This window comes from Plectropomus leopardus, chromosome 7, assembly GCF_026936395.1.
Source record: "Plectropomus leopardus strain MGB_pleo_1.0 chromosome 7, ASM2693639v1, whole genome shotgun sequence".
NCBI lineage: Eukaryota > Metazoa > Chordata > Actinopteri > Perciformes > Serranidae > Plectropomus > Plectropomus leopardus.
The window spans coordinates 15647945-15667320 of record NC_142182.1 but is presented as its reverse complement, the minus strand read 5'-3'; the positions used below and the strand labels follow the sequence as shown (position 1 = coordinate 15667320).

At 40.8% G+C, this 19376-nt stretch overlaps 3 protein-coding genes across 5 annotated transcripts; 1 reads left to right on the top strand and 2 right to left on the bottom strand.

Moving 5' to 3' along the window:
• Nucleotides 1-116: 116 nt before the first annotated feature.
• On the bottom strand, nt 117-8723 carry cnot2 (CCR4-NOT transcription complex, subunit 2). Of its 3 annotated transcripts, none has more exons than XM_042495526.2 (15): nt 8566-8723; nt 6480-6608; nt 6307-6400; nt 5927-6074; nt 5582-5764; nt 5363-5442; nt 4694-4819; nt 4315-4439; nt 4071-4188; nt 3557-3713; nt 3234-3295; nt 2628-2677; nt 2421-2521; nt 1661-1805; nt 117-1572 (listed from the first exon to the last, which is right to left on the bottom strand). In XM_042495526.2, exons 2-15 carry the CDS (start codon nt 6594-6596, stop codon nt 1486-1488), a joined length of 1593 nt encoding a protein of 530 aa, XP_042351460.1. In that variant the 5' UTR covers nt 6597-6608; nt 8566-8723; the 3' UTR covers nt 117-1485. The 3 variants fall into 3 exon arrangements, with proteins under 3 accessions (XP_042351460.1, XP_042351461.1, XP_042351462.1); XM_042495527.2 differs by having other exon boundaries at nt 6307-6379; XM_042495528.2 differs by lacking the exon at nt 4694-4819.
• Nucleotides 8724-9226: 503 nt separating this feature from the next.
• Nucleotides 9227-14954, top strand: lrrc10 (leucine rich repeat containing 10). The gene is made up of 2 exons (XM_042496898.2): nt 9227-10993; nt 11215-14954. The coding sequence occupies exon 2, from the start codon at nt 11361-11363 to the stop codon at nt 12183-12185; it is 825 nt and encodes a 274-aa protein (XP_042352832.1). The 5' UTR covers nt 9227-10993; nt 11215-11360; the 3' UTR covers nt 12186-14954.
• Nucleotides 14955-15269: 315 nt separating this feature from the next.
• bscl2 (BSCL2 lipid droplet biogenesis associated, seipin) lies at nt 15270-18921 on the bottom strand. Its single transcript, XM_042496329.2, has one exon. It carries the CDS (start codon nt 18630-18632, stop codon nt 17382-17384), a length of 1251 nt encoding a protein of 416 aa, XP_042352263.1. The 5' UTR covers nt 18633-18921; the 3' UTR covers nt 15270-17381.
• Nucleotides 18922-19376: the final 455 nt, after the last annotated feature.

Here is a 19376-nt window from a genome sequence, read left to right as displayed (position 1 = left end):
AAGTTTTCCTCAAAATTTGTACTTAATAATCAAAACTGACTCCAGGTAACAAGTTAAACATAATGAGGAATCCCTGACTTATAAACGGAGCAATGAACACACACACACACAGTGGGTCAGGAAAGCCTTTCTGCTTTAATACAAAGAAAAGAAGCTTTTAACTTCAGAAAATACAAGATTGGTCTGGATTTTTTTCTCTCCTCAATTTGTCGTTTTTCCGTTTCCTATGAAATTCTGTTCACTGCTGTTCAAAGAGCTTGAAATGAAACACACCCCTTCTTTTGCTTTGGACTCCGAACTTGGGGGGGATCACTTCCGTGTTTATTTTTTTTTTTATGTTTTGTTTTTTTGGCTAAGAACCAGGCCTTTCCTTAAATGACATTTTACTTTTGTATTATTTTGATGTTAAGTGCCCACAGTGCCATGTGACACCCTGTCCAGCAGATCCAGAAATGTCCTGTTGCGTCCACATATTGCATCCATGCTCACCTCATAAAAACGAGGTACAAGGCAGGGCAAAATTTCTTCCAAAATAGATGTCATATATATATATATACATACATATATATATATATAGCAATCATATATACACATTCGTACATACATATACTAATTTATGTGATGCAAAGAAACAAAAAATGTACACATTTCTTACAAAATTGTAACAAAGACTGGAAAATGTTTTGTTTGCTCTGGAGCAATGTTGTGTAGCTGTTCGTCCACATTTGTGGAAACCGAAGTAGTCTCCCAGATTTGTGTCCATGTTCAACTGGCACAGAACTCACAGAGAGAGACGGACAGAGTTAGAAACAGAAGATGAGACAGAAAACAGTTTGTTGGTGCAAATACAGAGGTTGGAATCAATGGAACGAAGAAAAAAAAGTTTGAGATGAAAAGGGATGCAAGTGGAAACGTTGCACGAAACCCCCGACCCCCCCCCCCCCACCCCCCTCCCAAAAAAAGGAAAAGGAAAAATAAATTTCAGGGAGTGTTCACATCATAAAAAAAAAATCACAAACAAATTTTGTGTTCTTTTATTACTAAATATAGTGCAACAATAAACATTGCATTTCTTTCACCCCTTCACTTGCGTCTGAGGATGTTAACATTCCTCGCCTTTTTTCTGTTCTCAACACCTGGCGTAAACCTTGTTCTGTCGCTGACCTGTGCCACAAGGTCAGTCCTCCTTTCTAAAAGAAAACTTCAGAGGCTTCAGATTCAGAGATGTAAACATAACACAGACCCTGCTCAAAACAAGACAAAAAAAACAGGAGGAACATAAAGAATAAAAACAGAACAAGTGTTGGTGTTTTGGGCAGCATGTAATTTTGGAAAAGCAGGGCAGTTTTGATGGTGGCGACGACCCCCGCAGTCAGATAGCCAAATCCTCGAGGAATAAAAACCAAACTGTGTGAACCACAGCGCCCCTTCTGGACAACAGTGTCGTGTGCAGAAACTGCTGCTGCCATTTGGACTGGTCGGGCCTTAGAAGGCCTGCTGGGCTGGGTTGTAGTTGAATGTTGTTGGCACATGAGGCCTCTCTTCCAGCTTGTCATACTCCAGATGAAATTCCTTAGAGATGCAAACACAATTTTAATATAACGAGAAAAGCCTAATTCAATTTTACAAGGACAGAGGCAGCAGAAAGACAAATTCTTACCTTGGCTACTTTCCTCCAGTTAAGACAATCAAAAAAGTAGTAGGTTCCCCTCTCGTAGGTGTTGGTCTTCAGTGTAGGCTCCATGCCGGGCGCCCTTGTTATCCAAACCCGCTCCTCTTTGTGGTACCTCCAGTCCCGGTTGAAGCTGAAGAGTGAAGTTATGAAAATATTAACATATAATAACAGAGTCGAGCAGAAAGCATAATGTTGTGACTATGATTTAACACACACTTTGTGCTTTTAGAGCTTTTTTTTTTTTTTAAATAAAGGACCATGTATTGACTGCACCTGTAGTTTGAAGTATTTGAAGTTGATGTAAATAAGATCAACTATTAGAGATTGAAAAGGTTGTTGTTTCTTTTCCATACAATAATTAGGATTTTAAAACTTAACAGTTAAATATACTGTGTAGTTCTGTTTGTGTTATGTGTTTCATTATGGGTCCTTGAAAAGTCTTATTTGTAAGACTTTTACTGTTTCAAACAAAGGCAACACGCACCTTAACAAGAAATGACCCAAAAAATTAGCAAGAAAATTAGAAAAAAATAGTTAAAATCAAACCAATTTTCTCAGGTTTCAGAGATCTGAATGCTTGTGAAAGGCATCTGGAGGCAACACAAGGATACTAATTCAGGTGTTAAAGGGTTTAACTGACTTGAAAACGTCTGTCAGCAATGTCCAGATGAAGAAAAAAACACAATCAAACTTAAATGGAAACAGACAACATTTCAACAGAAAACCCAATTTAAAAGGTACTCACAGCTCAACTGCTGCCAGAAGCTGCAGCAGGTCTCCACCATTCATATAGTACAGGTAGAACAACAGGTCTTCACCATATCGTGCCAGTTTAATTGCAGCCAACTTGAGGCAGGAGAGCGAAGAATACAGAGAATTAGTTTTGTATCCACATATACAACCTGAAGACTGAAATTATTTACTGTGGCGCTATTATGAAGCTCATAATTACCTTGTCCCTTATGTGGATATTTGTTAAATATTCAGACGGAACGTGGAAGTCTGAAAAGGCAAGAACAAGAATGAGCGACTAAGACATTTTATAGTCTGAATGGAATATCATTAGAAGACATCTCAATCTGTTGTCATGACAATGTGAAAATTTGTGAAGATACACCGTAAAAATCATGATGCCATTAAAAAATGGTCATATGTGACTGTTTTTATGCAGGATCAGCTCTCATTGCTTATTGAATACCTCCCCTCCTGGAATCAACTGCCAACTGTTTGGTGCTATCAGATCATACCAAACTATTATATATAAAGAAGCAGCAGAATAGTAGATCATATAGTCAGTTATATTAGATATTTTATGCATTTTTGATCTCACCACCCAGCTAAGGGAGTGTGTTACTCACTGAGGAGACTTCAGCTGGTTCCTAAAAACCCTTCTGCCTGCATGTCCCTCTTGACTGTCATCATAAAAATGTCTAATAGACTGGCTCTGACTGGCCAAACCCTGAAAGCTCATCAGGACTGCCAAATGATCACGAAATTAAGGTAATTATAAGAGATAAAAAAGTTGTCCTCCCCATCATACGTCACATTAATGTCTTACCGATGTCTTGAGGTCGACAAGGTGATGAGGCCCAAGGAGAGGCGAACTTGGGGTACAAGTTTCTGTCAGGAAAGAAAGTTGCAGTGAGTTCTTGCCACTATGAACATCAAAATAGAACATTTGCTAATCACATTTGGGGAAAATGTCACCGTAACCATAGTAACCATCTCTGCCCGCAACATGTACTAAAGGTCATGTGACATTTGAAAGGGGCTTATGATTTTCATTACTGGATAATTGATTTATTAATCTTATTTTCATTTGTTGGACATATACTGTGTCTGCTGGCTAATGAACAGTTCGGAGGAGAACGGCTGTCTTACTCTGGAGAGTTTAAGTTGAGTCCCAGTGTCGTGAGGTCACTTCCTAGCGCCAGATGGACCATCCCCGGATCAGTCTCTGCCGCCCGGATAAACGTCAACAGGCCAATCATGCCAAATTGGTCTGTCACCATTCCTGAGGGAATGTTCGTCACCCGACCTGCAGCAGCAGGAGGAATCAGAGCTCAATAAACTGCTGTTACTGGACTGTGAACTACAGTTAATACTTACTGTCAATACATTACCTCCATAATTCTAACCCACACTTTGTGCACGCATTGGAGAGCAAACCAAGCCAATTATTTTTTTAACAAGTGATGAATCACAGACTAATGGAAAGATGATGATGGTCTGTATCATATTGAACATAATCATTTGGTTTCCTCACTGCAGCCCATCCAATAATTATCTAACCCCAAATGCAGGCTAGAGAGCCCAACTGCCTCACCCAAGTTGTGCGATTAAGAAGGGATGTCTCAGTGGAATTGGAGCGATACGATTGGCTGAGAGGTCTCACCATCGGGCAACACCTGGATCCCTTTCTTCTGGTTGTTGTTCTGTGCTGAGGCCGTCTTGTCTCCAGGGAACTTCGGCCCATCTGCGTTGGATGTGCTCTTGCTTGTGGAGTTCAAGTTCTGAAAACAAAGAAAATCAATTTTAAACACAGAAAATTAATTTAAAAAAACATTTTTTAAATAATTGTCTTTGGTGTGCAACAAACATGCTGTCATATTGTAAAGTCATCAGTGGGTCACACTTACGGTTTTGCTGTCATCGTTGTTCAACGTGGGGTCCTTATAGTTTGGGCCAGGCAGTGCAGGAAAGTCCTCGTTATGGATGGAGAAATCCTGTGTCTGTTCGGTCGATGGCTTCGTCACCATGCCAACTTGATGATGATGATGATGATGATGAGCATAGTGAAGTAGAGATTATAAATCCCCAAAGTGTAATGAGAAATAAATCACAACAAATGGGCATCATAAGCTACTCCTGCTTCTATAATGTGCATTAAAACAAAGCCTTGGCTCGTATTATAAACCCAATTAAGAAGCTAATATCCATTTTCTCTCCTGGGGGAACCTACTTCTTACAGCTTAACGTGTATAAAAATAAGACACTTTCTCCAGCCTAATGGCCTACCATAAGGAGCCCGTCCAGCCAGTGGGTTTAGCACCGGTGTTGGGTTTCCAGTTCCTTCTCTCCGACTCCTGTCTGCTAATGCAGGGAAGTCTGACAGATCCAGTCCCGTTACATTTTCACTCCCATCTGCAGTAATAGGAAAATTAGGAACTTGTAGCCTTCAATTCAGTTCTGTGCAATAATGCAGCAATTTGTGATAGTGTAACTTTAATTGCACGGTCAATGTCTGAATATTTAGCCCTTGCCCAAGTTACAACTGCTGACAAAACACAACATTTAATTACAGCTAGTTACTCACCATCTGTTTCAGCAGTCAAACATAAATTGATGAAATGGTGTTGCCTTTTCAGAGAATTTCCGTTTCACAAATGTTCAAAAAAAAAAAAACAACCCCTTGATTCAGTAGAGCCAGATCAGTTTCGAGTGATTTTAAAATCAGACTTTGTGCTGCCTGCACGTCACTCCACTGAAGTGTACAGTGAACAAGGTCGTCTTGTCCTGTCAACAGCACATTCTTTGTGCGAGGTGTGTTTGTGAAATGTATTTTTTGCGGGTTTTTTGTAGAACTGATTTTTTTTAAATCTTCAATATAAACATGACTTTTTGTTTAAATAAAACCCCACAGTAATGATTCCTATGGTGTACCCATTTGGGTCAAAACACACTTACCTGTGCCATTAAAGATGTTGCTTGATAATGAGTTGTTCATCCCAAATGCCTGATTGCGGTTCATACCAAACCCTGACATGCTGCTCAGACAAAAGAAAACCAAAACAAAAGATAAGTTAAGCTTCCAAGCACATTCCTTCGGATGAGAATGTTTATATCAAGAACTGACACCAAGAACAGCAGATCTCGACATGGATGAGTTATGCAGGATCCGTCTACCTGTTAATGGTGAAGGGCTGGCGTGCTGGCTGCTGTTTGGGCATACAGATGATACTAGGTGAGCTGCGGTTGGGGCTGCCCAGCCCCGAGCTGCCCATACTATTGGTCCTTCCGCTCATCCCAATGCCTTGACCGACCTGAGAGTGGTTCAGCATGTTCCTTGTGTTCATCGGCAATGTCCCCCTGTTAACAGATCATCAGATATGACTTACTAGATCTGAATTTTTGCACGTCATGTCAACTGTCATTTCCAATTCTAGGTATGCTTAATGTTGTAGAGCATGCAAGTGTGCATCCAAACTGAGCCGGCAAACTCACAAAATAAGAAAAAACCTTCAAACATACCTGCTAGGTGATGGAGGAGTATGGAGGGACATGGTGGGGACCCCCGTTGTGGGGGTGATATGACTTGGTAGCTGCGTGCCTTGCGTTAGATTTCGATTTAACTGAGGCGTACTGTTCCCCATGCCCCTTACCGAGAACCCGAGTGCACCTGCAAATAGACACAGAAGAACAAGAGGAAAAACAAACACTGTCAGACACCCCAGAGAAGATTCATTTGCAAAATGTCCCAAATTTCAACCCTCAGTGGGTTTCAGGTTTTATTAGCAACAGTTCTCCATAAATACCTGCAGTCATGCTCAAACTATTAAGATTTCTTTTTACTCAAAATATGCTACATAAGAGCACAAAACTCCTATTGAGTGAGGGTAGAAAACACTTACTTTGTGGGCCGTACAAACTTGCACCAAGCTGCGACAGCTGACCTGACGACGACGGCGAGGGAGAGGACAGCATCTGAAGGAAAACATTTGAGGACTAGAGAGAGTAAGATAATGGCAAAATGTCTCCCCCACTTACGAAATGACAGAAGTGTACAGACGTGGACAAAACTCACATCTTTGTCCGACCGATGTGGGAACATCGACGGCTGGCTGTAGTACATGCTTTCATCAGTGAAGTCGTTATCAACTACCTCGACGAACTCTACAAATTTCTTTCTAGCACCAAACATGCCTTATGTCACCTGAAGAGAGAGCAGAGTCACTGTTAAAGGTGTGCAAAGGAAAGAAGTCTGACAAGAGGTAAAGAACTTGAGAAACACAAGTGCACAGGTTCACATATCATATCTATATACACTGACTCCTCTTCAAAACAACATGATTAAAATATCCCTGTATCTCTCACATATAATGGCATAACTAAAAACACTCATTTCCAAAGTGGTCCTCTGTGGTAACAGCAAACAATATATAAAACACATATCATTGCAAATAAACAAATCACATCATAAACCTTCTCATCCCCTTGCAACTCTATGGTTCAAATTACCTCCCAAAAGAGTGAACCATATACCCTCCACACAAATCCTCTTAAACCTTTATTTTGAAAAATCACCTCTGTTTTGCTTTGTTTACTACGAAGGGGCAGGTTGTCCCATAGGGTGATCCAAGTATAGAAAACTGTGCTCATTGCTACTTTAATATTAACACAAGGAACACTGCGTGACACAATGCTTGCTCTTGTGTTGCACTTATGTTGACTTCCAACCATGCCAATTTCATAGATCATATATCCCGGGGCCCTTTTATGAATTATATCAAAAATATGGTTTAGTTTCCGCTGTTTAACTCTATCTTCAAAAGACAATAATCCCATGTGCTTCATTACTATACATGTCCTGGGAGGAGCACTGAGCATGTGTTGATGACATTATTCTGTGCTACCTGTAATATGTTTTTAAGGTTTTTGTGAAACCTACTATTCCATAAGGCACAAACATAATCAAAATGGCAATGGTGTAATGCAACAAAATATTACTCTTTACAGTACTGAAGTATTTTTTGGGAGTATCTGTACTTTAAGTTTTTATATTTCTGTCAACTTTCACTTTTACTTCACTACATTACCTACATTAAATGCATACTCTTACTCCTCTACTTTTCCCCAGAGCATTTTAAGTTCTTACTACAAAACAGTGAGGGGAGGGAGGGAAGAGTGGACAGATGAAGGCGGAAAGGAAAAACTGGATTTTGTTACCTTAATCCTTCAAGTTGTTAAGAAAAAAAAAACTTTTTTTTCTTCAAGACTAATGTCGGCTCCACTTTAAAGAGCTTTATGTTACGAAGAAATTAACTTCATAACTCTCAGAATTCTGACCAGTTGCGTTTACCTGCATTAACTTGTAATTTTAATACTTAAATACATTTAATATGAAAACATTACTTTAAATACGCAAGTATAGTAAATATCAGATGACTTTAACTTCTACCGAAATCATGTTCTGGTAAGATATATATACTTATACTGAAGTATGTTTTTCAGGTACTTTTATCCACCACCGGGCACACGAATAAGGGAACAACAAGTAAAACTTCTATAACAAAATAAGCTACTTATTTTAAGCGTTACATGTATTAGGCTAGATAAGGTTAAATCAGCTGACAGCAGAGTCGGCAGTTAACTCTCTTCATTTCTGACTACTGTGGGTAATATTGCGTGTTAAATACTGAACTGTTACCTAATTTGACACTGTTGCGAAAATTAACAGCAGCAATGCTAACATGCTAGTTAGCCAACACTAGTGTAGTTCGCTACCGTTAGCAGGCTAAGTAACCAATCTCTGTTAGCTTAGCTAGCTTAACATCAGTTCGCAATCAGGCTCAGTACCACAACATACTAAAACCTTTCAACCCCAAAACACTCTGACTTGGCTACTAAGCAGCAGCCACTATAAGGCAGTAATTTGGGCCCTCTGTGCCTCCATATATCCACAGTCAGCTGTCCGTTTTCATGGCTCAGTTTACGCTCCGTTTGCAGCCAGCAGCAGTAGCAGGCAGCAGCAGCGATCTGCCGGAGCTAAATGCTCAAGATCCGCTCCGTATCGACATGGAGGGAAACAGCGACATAAACCGTTCACGCAAAAGGCTTAAATATGAGCCCAACCGACTAAAGATGACGATAAATAAGTAAAATATTCTCACCGCATCAATTTCCCTTCTCTACGTTAGATCCAAGATGGCTGTGTGTATTCTCAATCGAAAGAGGGGTAGCCTTTACCCTCTGACCTTACAACCTGCTGACCACTTCCGTACACAAAACTCAACATGTCAGAAAGTGAACTCATCAGTCCATCAGTCCCACTGGGGGCTAAACTGTCACAGAAAAAACAACAACTGGGAAAAATATGGACATTTTGCCTGTGGATGTAAATAAGGACACCACTGTAAAGCCTCTACCTCCCTCCTGTGATCAGAAGGTGTCTTGCAACATGAAGATAAGTATACAAGGAATACTCAGCTTGCTTTGCTTGGGGGCCACTTTTGCAAGATGACAAGAGGCCAAGGACCAGTTGCAGCTGCCCCAAACATGTTTCTGAGATTTTGTGACTTTTCTTAGATTTTAGCATATTTCTAGGATTTCAGGATTTTTCTCTGATTTGTGACATTTCTAGGATTTTAGGGCCTCTGTCAGGTGGCGCAGGGGATCCTTCACTGGCACTTTTTTTTTTTTAGCTCTATTTCGATGCTGTTTATGCCCCACTGGTCAAATGGTGCTGTAAAATAATCTGTCAATCAGTCAGAATTTGTCAGTGTGTGCAAGGAAACCAAAAAAGGGTGTTTTGCTCTGATGTGATTGTAGTAAATCATTGGGTGAAGGGAAAAGAAATGAAGTGCATATTCCAGGAAAAAATGGTGGAGGTGTTGTAAAGGGTGCATGACTCTGTAGGTCTGTGTTTTGTCGTAGATGCAAAGTGATCTTACTTGATTAACCAATATTGTGTTAATCTTGTAGTTTTCTGAAAGACAAGCTGGGGGCCATTTAAAATTGGTCTGAGGGCCACGGTTGTTCCCCGGGGAAGGACTTTGGACATGCCTGCATAAAGTGCTAATGAATTCACCTAATAGGACAGTTAGTCACACTTGTGCTTTTCCTGCTATGACATATCAAAATCTCTGCCATGAATGGGCTCTAATATGTCAGTCACATAGCTCTCTGTGTGCACAGTCTGGGTTGTTGCCTGTTTGAGGCCCCCAGGCAGTGAGTGGATAAGTAGAGGGACATGAGCTAAAAAAAAGTCTGTCAGTGAGCGAAAACAGACAGGAAGCATGCATTGTCTGATAAAGAAAATAAAATTCCTTCTCAGTTTTATCTAGTTGGAAAATAGCCTTAATAAAGGTACGTCAGATAGCATGGACACATCACACCTCAGGCAGGCAACGACTATCTGACACTTCCTAAAGAGGAAAAGAGAGATAAACACAAAATGATATTCCAATTCAAAAACGATTTGCCTACATGGAATACTGACACATGAGCGCCTGCATTTGGAGCCCTGAATCATTTAAAATCTGGATCAACATCAGTTTCAGAATCAATTTAACCTTTTGAAACCTGAACAAACTGGTTTGATTCATTTGAAACAAGACTAGGTTAAAACTTACTATATGGCTGGACCTTGTACAGTGGTTCCCAACCTTTTTCCTTCAGGGACTTCTTTACTATAATTGAGTAAACTGATGACATATTGTAGGGATATTTCATATTTTATTAAATTCATAACAGTAATAGTAAAGATCAACTGATAAACTGTACAATTAACCAAAATGCCTAACTGCAGGGCGTTTGTTACAGAAAGAAATTATACATAAAGTTTTAAAAAATAATTTTCAGTACTTTTTTTGTTGCTTTTTTTAGGTTATTTCCATGTAACTTGTTTACAAATTTCCCGCAATTTTTCTAGCATTTTTTTTTTCTACGTTGCTCATTGCCCTCTTCCCATATTTTTTTTTTTAAATAAATCAAACCAATTCAGTTTCCAACGGGTTAAGGCACCAAAGTCTTGACTCCACAATGGGCACACAGTTAAAATGTGGCGTCGACAAAGCACAGACCTAGAACCCTCACTTAATTTCTCTTCCCTTCACCTAATGATTTACTATAACCATGTCAGAGCAAAACACCCTCTTTGGTCTCCCTGCACACACTGACAAATTCTTGAGATTATTCCACAGCACGGGCCCACTTGACCGGCCCAGTGGCACCGACCCAGAACTGTGTCTGGAGCGATTAAAACAGAATGTAAATGACCTTCGCTGCTCTTTCATCACAGAGCTTCTTATGCTTCGTACCCTGCCCCTCCCTGTCTCTCTCACTCCCACCTCTGTCATCTCACAGGAGAAGGGGGGAAAGTCATGAGGCATAAATGGGGAGGAGAGAGTAGCTGGTGGTTGCTATCGTCATGAGAGTCAGGGCAAAGCTCAGAGCCACTGAGAGATAGTGAGAGGACTGCAATGGGGAATATCCGCCCAGGGAATACAATACATTTTCAGCCCATTAAGTTGGATAAACAAATGGCTTACTGTAGGAGATGCTGAGAGTCATGGACATCAGCAGGACAACATCAGGAGAGTAGGTGTTTTTAAATTTTCATTATGATCATATTTACTGTATTTACTTATAGTGTGTTCTGTTTTCTTGTTTACAACAAATGATGCTTATTATTGTGAATCACTCGCCAGCCTGGTTTTATCACATGTTGAATCATAATCATGTAACTGCTGCTACATTGACTTCATATGTTGATGCAGTATGACAAAGACGCATTGCAAACTTGTTTTGTTTTTCTCAAGATCAATAACTCCAGAGGGGCGGAGGAGGAGCGTTAATGGGATGCCATGAAATTCACTTGAAGACGCCAGCAGCTTTACCTCAACGCAACCCTTGTCTGGCTCTAAATTGATGTGGAGGACCAGCTGTGTATGAGAGACTGGGCAAGATGGGCAATGCCATGCGAGGTGTCATCGCCTTCATTCCCTCGGAGCGCTGTCAACGCTTCCTGGTGGGGGACCTGAAGGAGATGCCACTCGATCGGACCCTGGACCTCAGCAGCCGGCAGTTGCGTCGGCTGCCTGTTGCTGCCTGTGCGTTTAACGAACTGGTGAAGCTCTATCTGAGTGACAATAACCTCAGCAGCTTACCAGCTGAAGTGCAGGGTCTGAAGAAGCTGCAGCTCCTCGCCCTCGACTTTAACTGCTTTGAAGAACTCCCTGCAGCTGTTTGCAGGTTACCCCAGCTCAGCATCCTTTACCTGGGTAACAACAGGCTTTGCAGCCTCCCAAGAGAACTGAGAGAGCTCAAGGAACTCAGTACTCTGTGGCTGGAGACTAATTGCTTCACTGTTTTCCCCAAGGTGGTTTGTGAGCTCTCTAATCTCAAGACCCTGCACCTCGGTTATAACCAGATACAGAGTGTACCAAAAGAGCTAAGAGGGCTTGAAGAGTTGAGAAGTATCTGGCTTGCTGGAAACCAGCTGGCAGTGTTCCCACCAGTGTTGCTGGAAATGCAATTTCTAGCTGTCATCGATGTCGATCGGAACAGAATACGCTACTTCCCAGGCCTGTCTCACATGCAGGGGTTGAAACTTGTCATCTATGATCACAACCCCTGCATTAATGCCCCGGTAGTGGGCGAGGGAGTCAGAAGAGTCGGGCGCTGGGCGGACAGCTCAGATGATGAGCAGGAAGATGAAGGGTCAAAAGCTATGAGCGAGACTACAGCAGAGGTCACGGAGGTGCACACGGAGGAGGAGCATAACATTTAGGGTCAAAAAACAAAGTGACCTTCAGCCATGGTGAGGCCCGGCAGGAGAGGATGACGTTCAAGTGGAACACTTAAAGCCAAGTGGTGGGATGTGTTATACACCAGGCTGGTGGCATTTGGACCATATATGGCAAAACCAGTCGTATGCCACATTTTTAAAATAATGTGGCCTGTGTGAAAGGGAAATTTTGAACTTTGTAATATAAATTATTTGACATATTTATACTGAAAACTGTATAAAAAGTTTGTATCTGATTTGAATTTGTAAAACTGTAAATGCCTTCAATGATTAGCTGCAGCAACAGTGACATTGTAAATTCCTATTAATGTCTGCCAGCATCAGATGTTTAAGTACAAACTATTTCACAGTATGTTGCAAAGCAATGGTTCCCAGACATTTTGCATAGTTGAGGCCTCTGAAAATCTTGAGTTGGCACACCAAAACCAAAAGAAATTTCAGGAATTCGATTATGCTGTAGTGTATAGACATGTTGAAAATTACGTCAATATGGGAGTGATAGAATCACTTACTGATACTAGTTTCTTATTTTAAAAATGAATGTTATTACTTATCTGATTGATAGGTTAATGCCGGTACAGCTAACATTTGAGTTCCACAACAATCATGTTTTAATGTGTTAACTATACATGTTAAGGTTGAGATGCACCAAACTGACGTCAAAGAACTGGTGGTGACGAAAGCCCACTGTAGCGTCGCCCCATGTTTGCCTGTGTCTCGGCCAAAAGGTTGCTAATGAACACACCAAAAAAACTTTGACTGATGGCCAACCAGTAAGTGTATTTTGTGCTTGCATGAGAGGAAATAACTGTCTATACCAGAAGACGATGGTAGTCTGTAGACGTCATTCAAAAAGGCAAACCGGAAGACTGTCATTAGACTACTTAGCCAGTTAGCACATTAACAACACAGCCCGATGCTGAAAGAACGAAGTATATTTACCATGCACCAGTGAACAATAACACAAACCTTCAGGAAACATTTCTGCTAAAAGGCTCAATGACTAAGGAAAAACAGTTTTACCTCATATAGCATTTGTTTCGATCTATCGCCCTCTTTACTAGCCGTTTGTTTATTTTCCTCACCTCTGTTTCTCTTTTTGCGCGCCGATCTGAAATGACAATCAGAGGGATTTCATTTACAAACATGCTCCACCTTCTCCAACGCCAATTCAACATGCTGACTCGGCTGAAAAAAAGCCAACAAGAGCCAATGAGGGCTGACGAGGGCCGATGGTGCAGGACACACTGCAGCGACTAGGGCTACAGACACATTCAGGAATGGCTCACTGACCGACGGCCAACTGTCAGCTTGGTGTGTCCGAGCCTGTAGTTGATTCATTGTTCTTTAAATAGGCTGGTTGTCCTGACAAAGACACATATACACTGATTTGGAAGGAACAAAACATATACTGGGAACAGTCCCTCTAAAGTTTAAGAACACGTCATAGAAGCCTCAAATTATTTTTACAAAAAGGGCCCAGTGGGAGGGGCCAGCACTGTGTCAAAGGGGCCCCCCTGGCCACCCCTTTGTGGTGCCAGTGTGAACAAGACATGTATCTTAGGAGAATTTACTAAATCATAAATGTAGGACCTGAGGGACGAAATCTGTAATGGATGACTTATATTTCGACTTGATAAACATTATATGTGTGTTGCAGGAAATTTTTCTTCTAAAATGTGCAGTTGGTCAGCACGGCAGGGATTAAGAAAAGAAAATGATTCATTTCGCACATTCTTGCTCCAGCAGAGTCTGAGATAATATCAGTACCTGCTGATGCTAAATACAGTGAGGTTTTTAATACAAGTGATGGATGGTTATAAATCAATTAGTGCACTCCTTATCCAGACCAATGCATAATTCATCTGATAGATTGGAGCTGCTGCGGCTTTGAATAAAAGCTGCTAATGGGTCTTAAAATCATTGTCATAAGGTTCACATTTGAAACAGATCGTAAATGCAGCGTTCTGATTCTTCAGCATACCAGGAAAATGTTCTGTAAACAGGTTTAAATGTCATTCCACAATGGATTGTTTTAGACATTTTCAATGCTTTTTACCAAACCGCAGGAGCAGCGATCAAAAAGGGCTGCACACCAGCCCGCTTACTGGAAATGTAATTTCATACAGGATGAACACACTGACCCACTGTATTACAACAACTATTTTACTGTGTTTATATAGAGGTTCAATGAACACATGATGACATCATTCACTGAAATGCCGTACAGCGAATGTCAAGGAGGATAAATGACTAGATTCTTTTATACTGCCCTCTAACACACCAAAACCCATAACTTCACTGAGCATTTTTCAGTACTGCACATTTCAATACAATTTCACCCCCGGTGTTACAATAAACTGACTGCAGCTAAGGGCGTTGGAAATGCAAAAACTTTGATGACCCTGTTCTCATTAACATTTAGTTAATGTCTCCCTTTAATTGATTTTCATGAATCTTATATCATTCTTTGATAATTTGTCTTGGCTTTAACCCCATGATTTTTGGAGGACTTTATCAGAACAATATAAAAACATGTTACTGTGGGTACATCACATTCTAATGTGTAAAATGGAAAGACTTTATCTAAAGTATACACCTGGTGTTGAGAAAAAGAAATCTGTTTGATATCTTCTTGAATTTCCAGAAATGACCATTTTGAGGTAAGGTTTGTATTAAAAGTACAGTTTTAATAAAAGAACCAGGTGTAATAATGAACATCTTCTTGTTTTGAATAAAGTTTCAAAATGCTCTCTGATTCCATCTATTTTGCAAAAATTGTAAATCATTACAAAAATCTGCTCTTTTCAGTAAGGTAAATTTCCCTTTTTCATGTATGTAATCAAACACTTGCACATAAAAGTTCTCAGATTTGGGTCTCCATATCTCATATAGTATACAAAAATGACACAAAGTTGTTGTCAGACTTAATGCAGTTTTTTTTGCTAACCCTACTTTAAAGCACAAAAATGATCAGATGTTTCTATGATTTTGATCATTAGAGCTGGTTTATTATTTAACAGGGATGTCACCCAGATGTATACGAGAGACAATAAAGAAAGAGAATTGCACCGCTGTATGTTTATTTAATTAGTTCAACACATAAATAACACCTATAACTGCAGGAGCATTTGCAAGGATATTTTCCATGACAGAACCCCAGATGACAGATTTTCAGAGCATCATATTTAACAATATCTTTGGTACAGAATCCTACAATAACACAACTTGCACAAACTCTTATGGAAACTTCCTTAAACCTTAAACTTCCCTGAAGTGGAGGTAACATGCCTGGAAGCTGAGCTATACTCCAATAATCCTGCATCAACATAACTTTATTAACTCCAAAACCAGTATTTCAAAACGTCTTCTTATACTACTCCTTAATGTTAAAAACAAACATTTAATTAACAGACTCATATTACTTAAAAGACACATCTAAAATATATTGGTGCTCTGTTGTTAGGAAAACACAATAAATACCATTGCCCAAACATTAAATTGCAGTGTTAAAACTGCACTGTAACAGATACTGAGAAATGATAATGACAAAATGGGCACCAAATTTGTAAAAACACTGAAGCTTTAACTAAATATGCCATGGCCGTTCAATTTAATCTATTAAACTGAAGACAGAATGTCATTGTTTGCAAGATGAAAAATAATACGTAACAAATTCCTAATGTTCCCTCAGGCTGGACCCTTTGCATATTTTTTTTTATTAGAAACTTACATTAGAAGCTATACAAAGACACTTTTTGGGGCAAATTTTCCAGATCAAATCATTATGAGTGAGCCTCTATGAAAAAGTATCACGAGACGTGTTTGTGCATAACCTCTAAAAGGGTGTTAAACATTCTTGGAAATCAGAAAAAAACTATTGAAATTAGTTTCAAGTGCGTAGCAGATACATTCAAAGACAGAATCCTGTCGCTGTCTGCTTGTATTATAATGGAAGGACTGTCAGGATGTGTGCATTCAGCTATTGCAGGCTCGCTGTGATGTGAGAAAATGTCATCTTAAGTGCAGTAAACTGTAGACAGATTCACCTGACATTAAAAGGGTGTGTCAAAATGGTGACTAACACTTGATGGTAATGCCACATTCCTCTACGCAAAAATGCTGGACATGCCAAAGCTGGAATGTAGTTTCTCCTGCTGTGGGCATCATCAAAACTAAGATGGCAAAACATAAGACTGTAAACTACAAGCAGTAGGAAATAAGAAGTTAGAGTTAAAATGAGTAGGGATGTCCCGATGGGGTGGGAAGGACTGGTATTGGGCTTGATCAATTGATCAGGATTGTTTTTTTGAGCATGCGTCCCATCCAATCCTTTGTTTATGTCTGCCATCACACAGGTGTCGCATACGGAGAGCATGATTATTTTAATGCTGCTACTCTAATAGGTAGAAACTTATTCTTTTCTTTTCATGCTGAACTTAAGCTGCTACACCACTTTAAGTGGAATTTAAATTTTTGTTGTTTTAGTGAACTAGATTTACAACAATACTGTAATAACTGGAATTGCAACCGAGTTTTATTTGTTGTGACTGGGAATGTTGAAGTTCAGCTGTCACACTACTTTGACGTGGAACTGTGTTTATATTACTCATTTCACATTTTAGTATGTTAACTCAGTTATTTTCTTTAAAAAAAAAAACTTCACTAATATACATAAACATTTTGCGTTTGTTTACTTTGTTCAGATGTAAAAAATATATATAAATAAACAAAAAACCCTTGGGAACTGATTAAGTGCAGACATTTTTTCTTGTATTGCATTGAAGAGCTATTAAACCATCAAGCACATACACTGGACTGATTTTAATAACTTTAAAATAATTGAAGTATGCATTTCGCAGCTGTATTATCCAGGTAAATAGAAGTAACGAATTGGGAGTCAGTATTGGCGGATACTCAATATCAAATTACTCGGATCGGGATTGATGGCAAAAAAAACTTGGTCAGGACATCCCTAGCAATGAGGTAAAGTGTTCTCAACACAAGACAATAAGCAGTGGTTTGTTAGCTTAAACAGCACAGGTGTTGTAATCTCATCCACCTGTTTTAGGCTGACTCAAAACAGCAGGTTTGCTAGAGTCAAACAATATCTACCAAATCATGTTAAGTCTGCTAAAGACTGATGGGACAGAAGTGCTTTTTGTGCAGCGGCATGGGTCACAGGCTCATCCACGGTCCGGGTCTCTGGCGGAGAGATGTCTCGCTTTGGTGAGACAGCTGGCCTCCATCCAAAACATCTGAGCCATCTTGCTCCTCGGGCTCCTTCGAGTCATGAGACTCTTCCTCTGTGGTATCTGGCCCATCAGCCTCAGAGGCTTTTGGGATTTCTGAGGACTTCTTTGTCGATGGCTCTGCCGCCGTGTCATTGCCTCGGAAATCAGACGCCTCATTCACAGATCCAATCACTTGAGGAGCTCCGAGTTCCTTCTGAGAACTTTCCCTCTCCATGCGCTTCCGAGCCTCCTCTCTCCTCTGCTGGATGCGGGTGTTGTCTCCCATCATCACCCTGACTCTGACTTGGTCTGGAGGCCAGATCCCACCCCAAATGAACTGCAGGTAGCTGAACAGCACAATGACACTGAGGAAGGCGAAGTTGGTGGCCACGCCAATCACTGCCGATGTCAGGGGGAAGTTGTACAGGACATATCGTACACCCGTGAAGTAGGCATGGATGCGAAGTTGTGATGAGTAGATCTGCACTCGTTTGGACTGGATCTCAATGACTGCACCAACAGAGGGTTGATAAGCATTTGTCTTGTAGTCTGAGAAGAGCTCGACCTCTATGAGCTGCTTCTGCTCGGCCATCCCGGCCAGAAGAAAAGGGGAGAACAGTAAAGTGCTCAGGCTCTGCAGGAGGCTGGACCGGTAATGTAACATTGTGGATCGACCCACAGATGAGACGGTCTTTCCACCCTTGGTGTAGCAAGACATCTTGACCATGAACATACCCAGGTTCTCATTCACTGGAGACTCCGGCATCTCCAACTCCAAAGACACTCGATAAGGCTGACCAATAGCCATCACCTGGTCTTTGTCATTCTTCATGAAAGAGATGTTGGCTGTGGGGAAGGAGCAAAGTGCTGACTCTGAGGCATCACAATCAGAGCTGTAGTAGAAGTGCACAGGGGTGGAGAAGCTCACGGTGGGCATGTAGGAGTAATAGAAGCTCCCGTAGAGAAAGATGGACACCCAAAGTAGCAGAAACAGGACGCAGAACAGGATGGCAGCCTGAAATAAAGTCCGCCGGGCTTTGAGGAGCGTGACGGCTGCTACATCTTGGACCCAGTGGAGAACCGGGGCCATCGCAGTCCCCATCGTGTCTGGTCCGGACCTTCTTCTGGTCCTGGTTTGGGAAGATGTTTCTCCTTCAGCCTGCTGCCTCCGTGGTGGGTCTTTATGTTCATACATGAGTAGGCGGCTCCCCTCCGAAACTGTAAAATTGCTTATCTTCACCCTCCCATGACAAGTCTGCTCAGCTACTTAGCTAAGCTCTGAGTTTTAGCCTGTGAAACTAGTTGCTGCTAATGTGTCCCACAATATAAAGTAGGTAGATAGTACTAGTCGACAATGTCACAGTATAATTTAAGTCAATCTGACTTGTTCGGGGGGTCTCTAACCTCAATAGCAGTTTAGCTCAAACGCAGCCGCTGCTACACACTAGACAGGGCGACGCTGAAGTTAGCTTTCAAATCGTAGCTTCCGATTCAGTAGTTAAGGGTGGAGTTAAGGGAAAAGTCATTTAGCGACCGATTATCAGCTTTTTGCACCTCCTTCTGTGGCGAGAGCATGGTAGACGTTTTAAGTAATGTCTTAGCGTTGTCTAAAACCCACGTTCAGATTTGTGAAACCTTTATTCTATTTTTGCAAATGCAAAAAGGAAGATTTCACAGCTTTTCCACATGTTGACCCCATTAGACTAGGTCCAAAACGCAATACTTAGACAAGTCAAATCTGGGCTAGATTATCCCAGAGAGCCTAAAGGTTGATAAAAACACAGTGTCAGATTTGTGAAAGCTTTTTTTTTCTGATCGTGAAAATGCAAAAACATATATTTTACTGTGTTTTCTAATTGTAGACCTACTTAGACCAGTTCCAGATCAAAAACACAGTACCTAGACAGACCAAATCTGGACTCGATTATCCCAGAGAGGT

Excerpts from the sequence above, each read along its gene's own strand:
- bscl2 (XM_042496329.2), bottom strand. The coding sequence starts at position 18,632 with ATGTATGAACATAAAGACCCACCACGGAGGCAGCAGGCTGAAGGAGAA.
- lrrc10 (XM_042496898.2), top strand. The coding sequence starts at position 11,361 with ATGGGCAATGCCATGCGAGGTGTCATCGCCTTCATTCCCTCGGAGCGC.
- cnot2 (XM_042495526.2), bottom strand. The coding sequence starts at position 6,596 with ATGTTTGGTGCTAGAAAGAAATTTGTAGAGTTCGTCGAGGTAGTTGAT. Across the intron at positions 6,401-6,479 it reads CACATCGGTCGGACAAAGAT|TCCTCAAATGTTTTCCTTCA; the intron begins GTGAGTTTTGTC and ends TACTCTCTCTAG. Across the intron at positions 5,443-5,581 it reads CAGCCCTTCACCATTAACAG|CATGTCAGGGTTTGGTATGA; the intron begins GTAGACGGATCC and ends TTGTCTGAGCAG.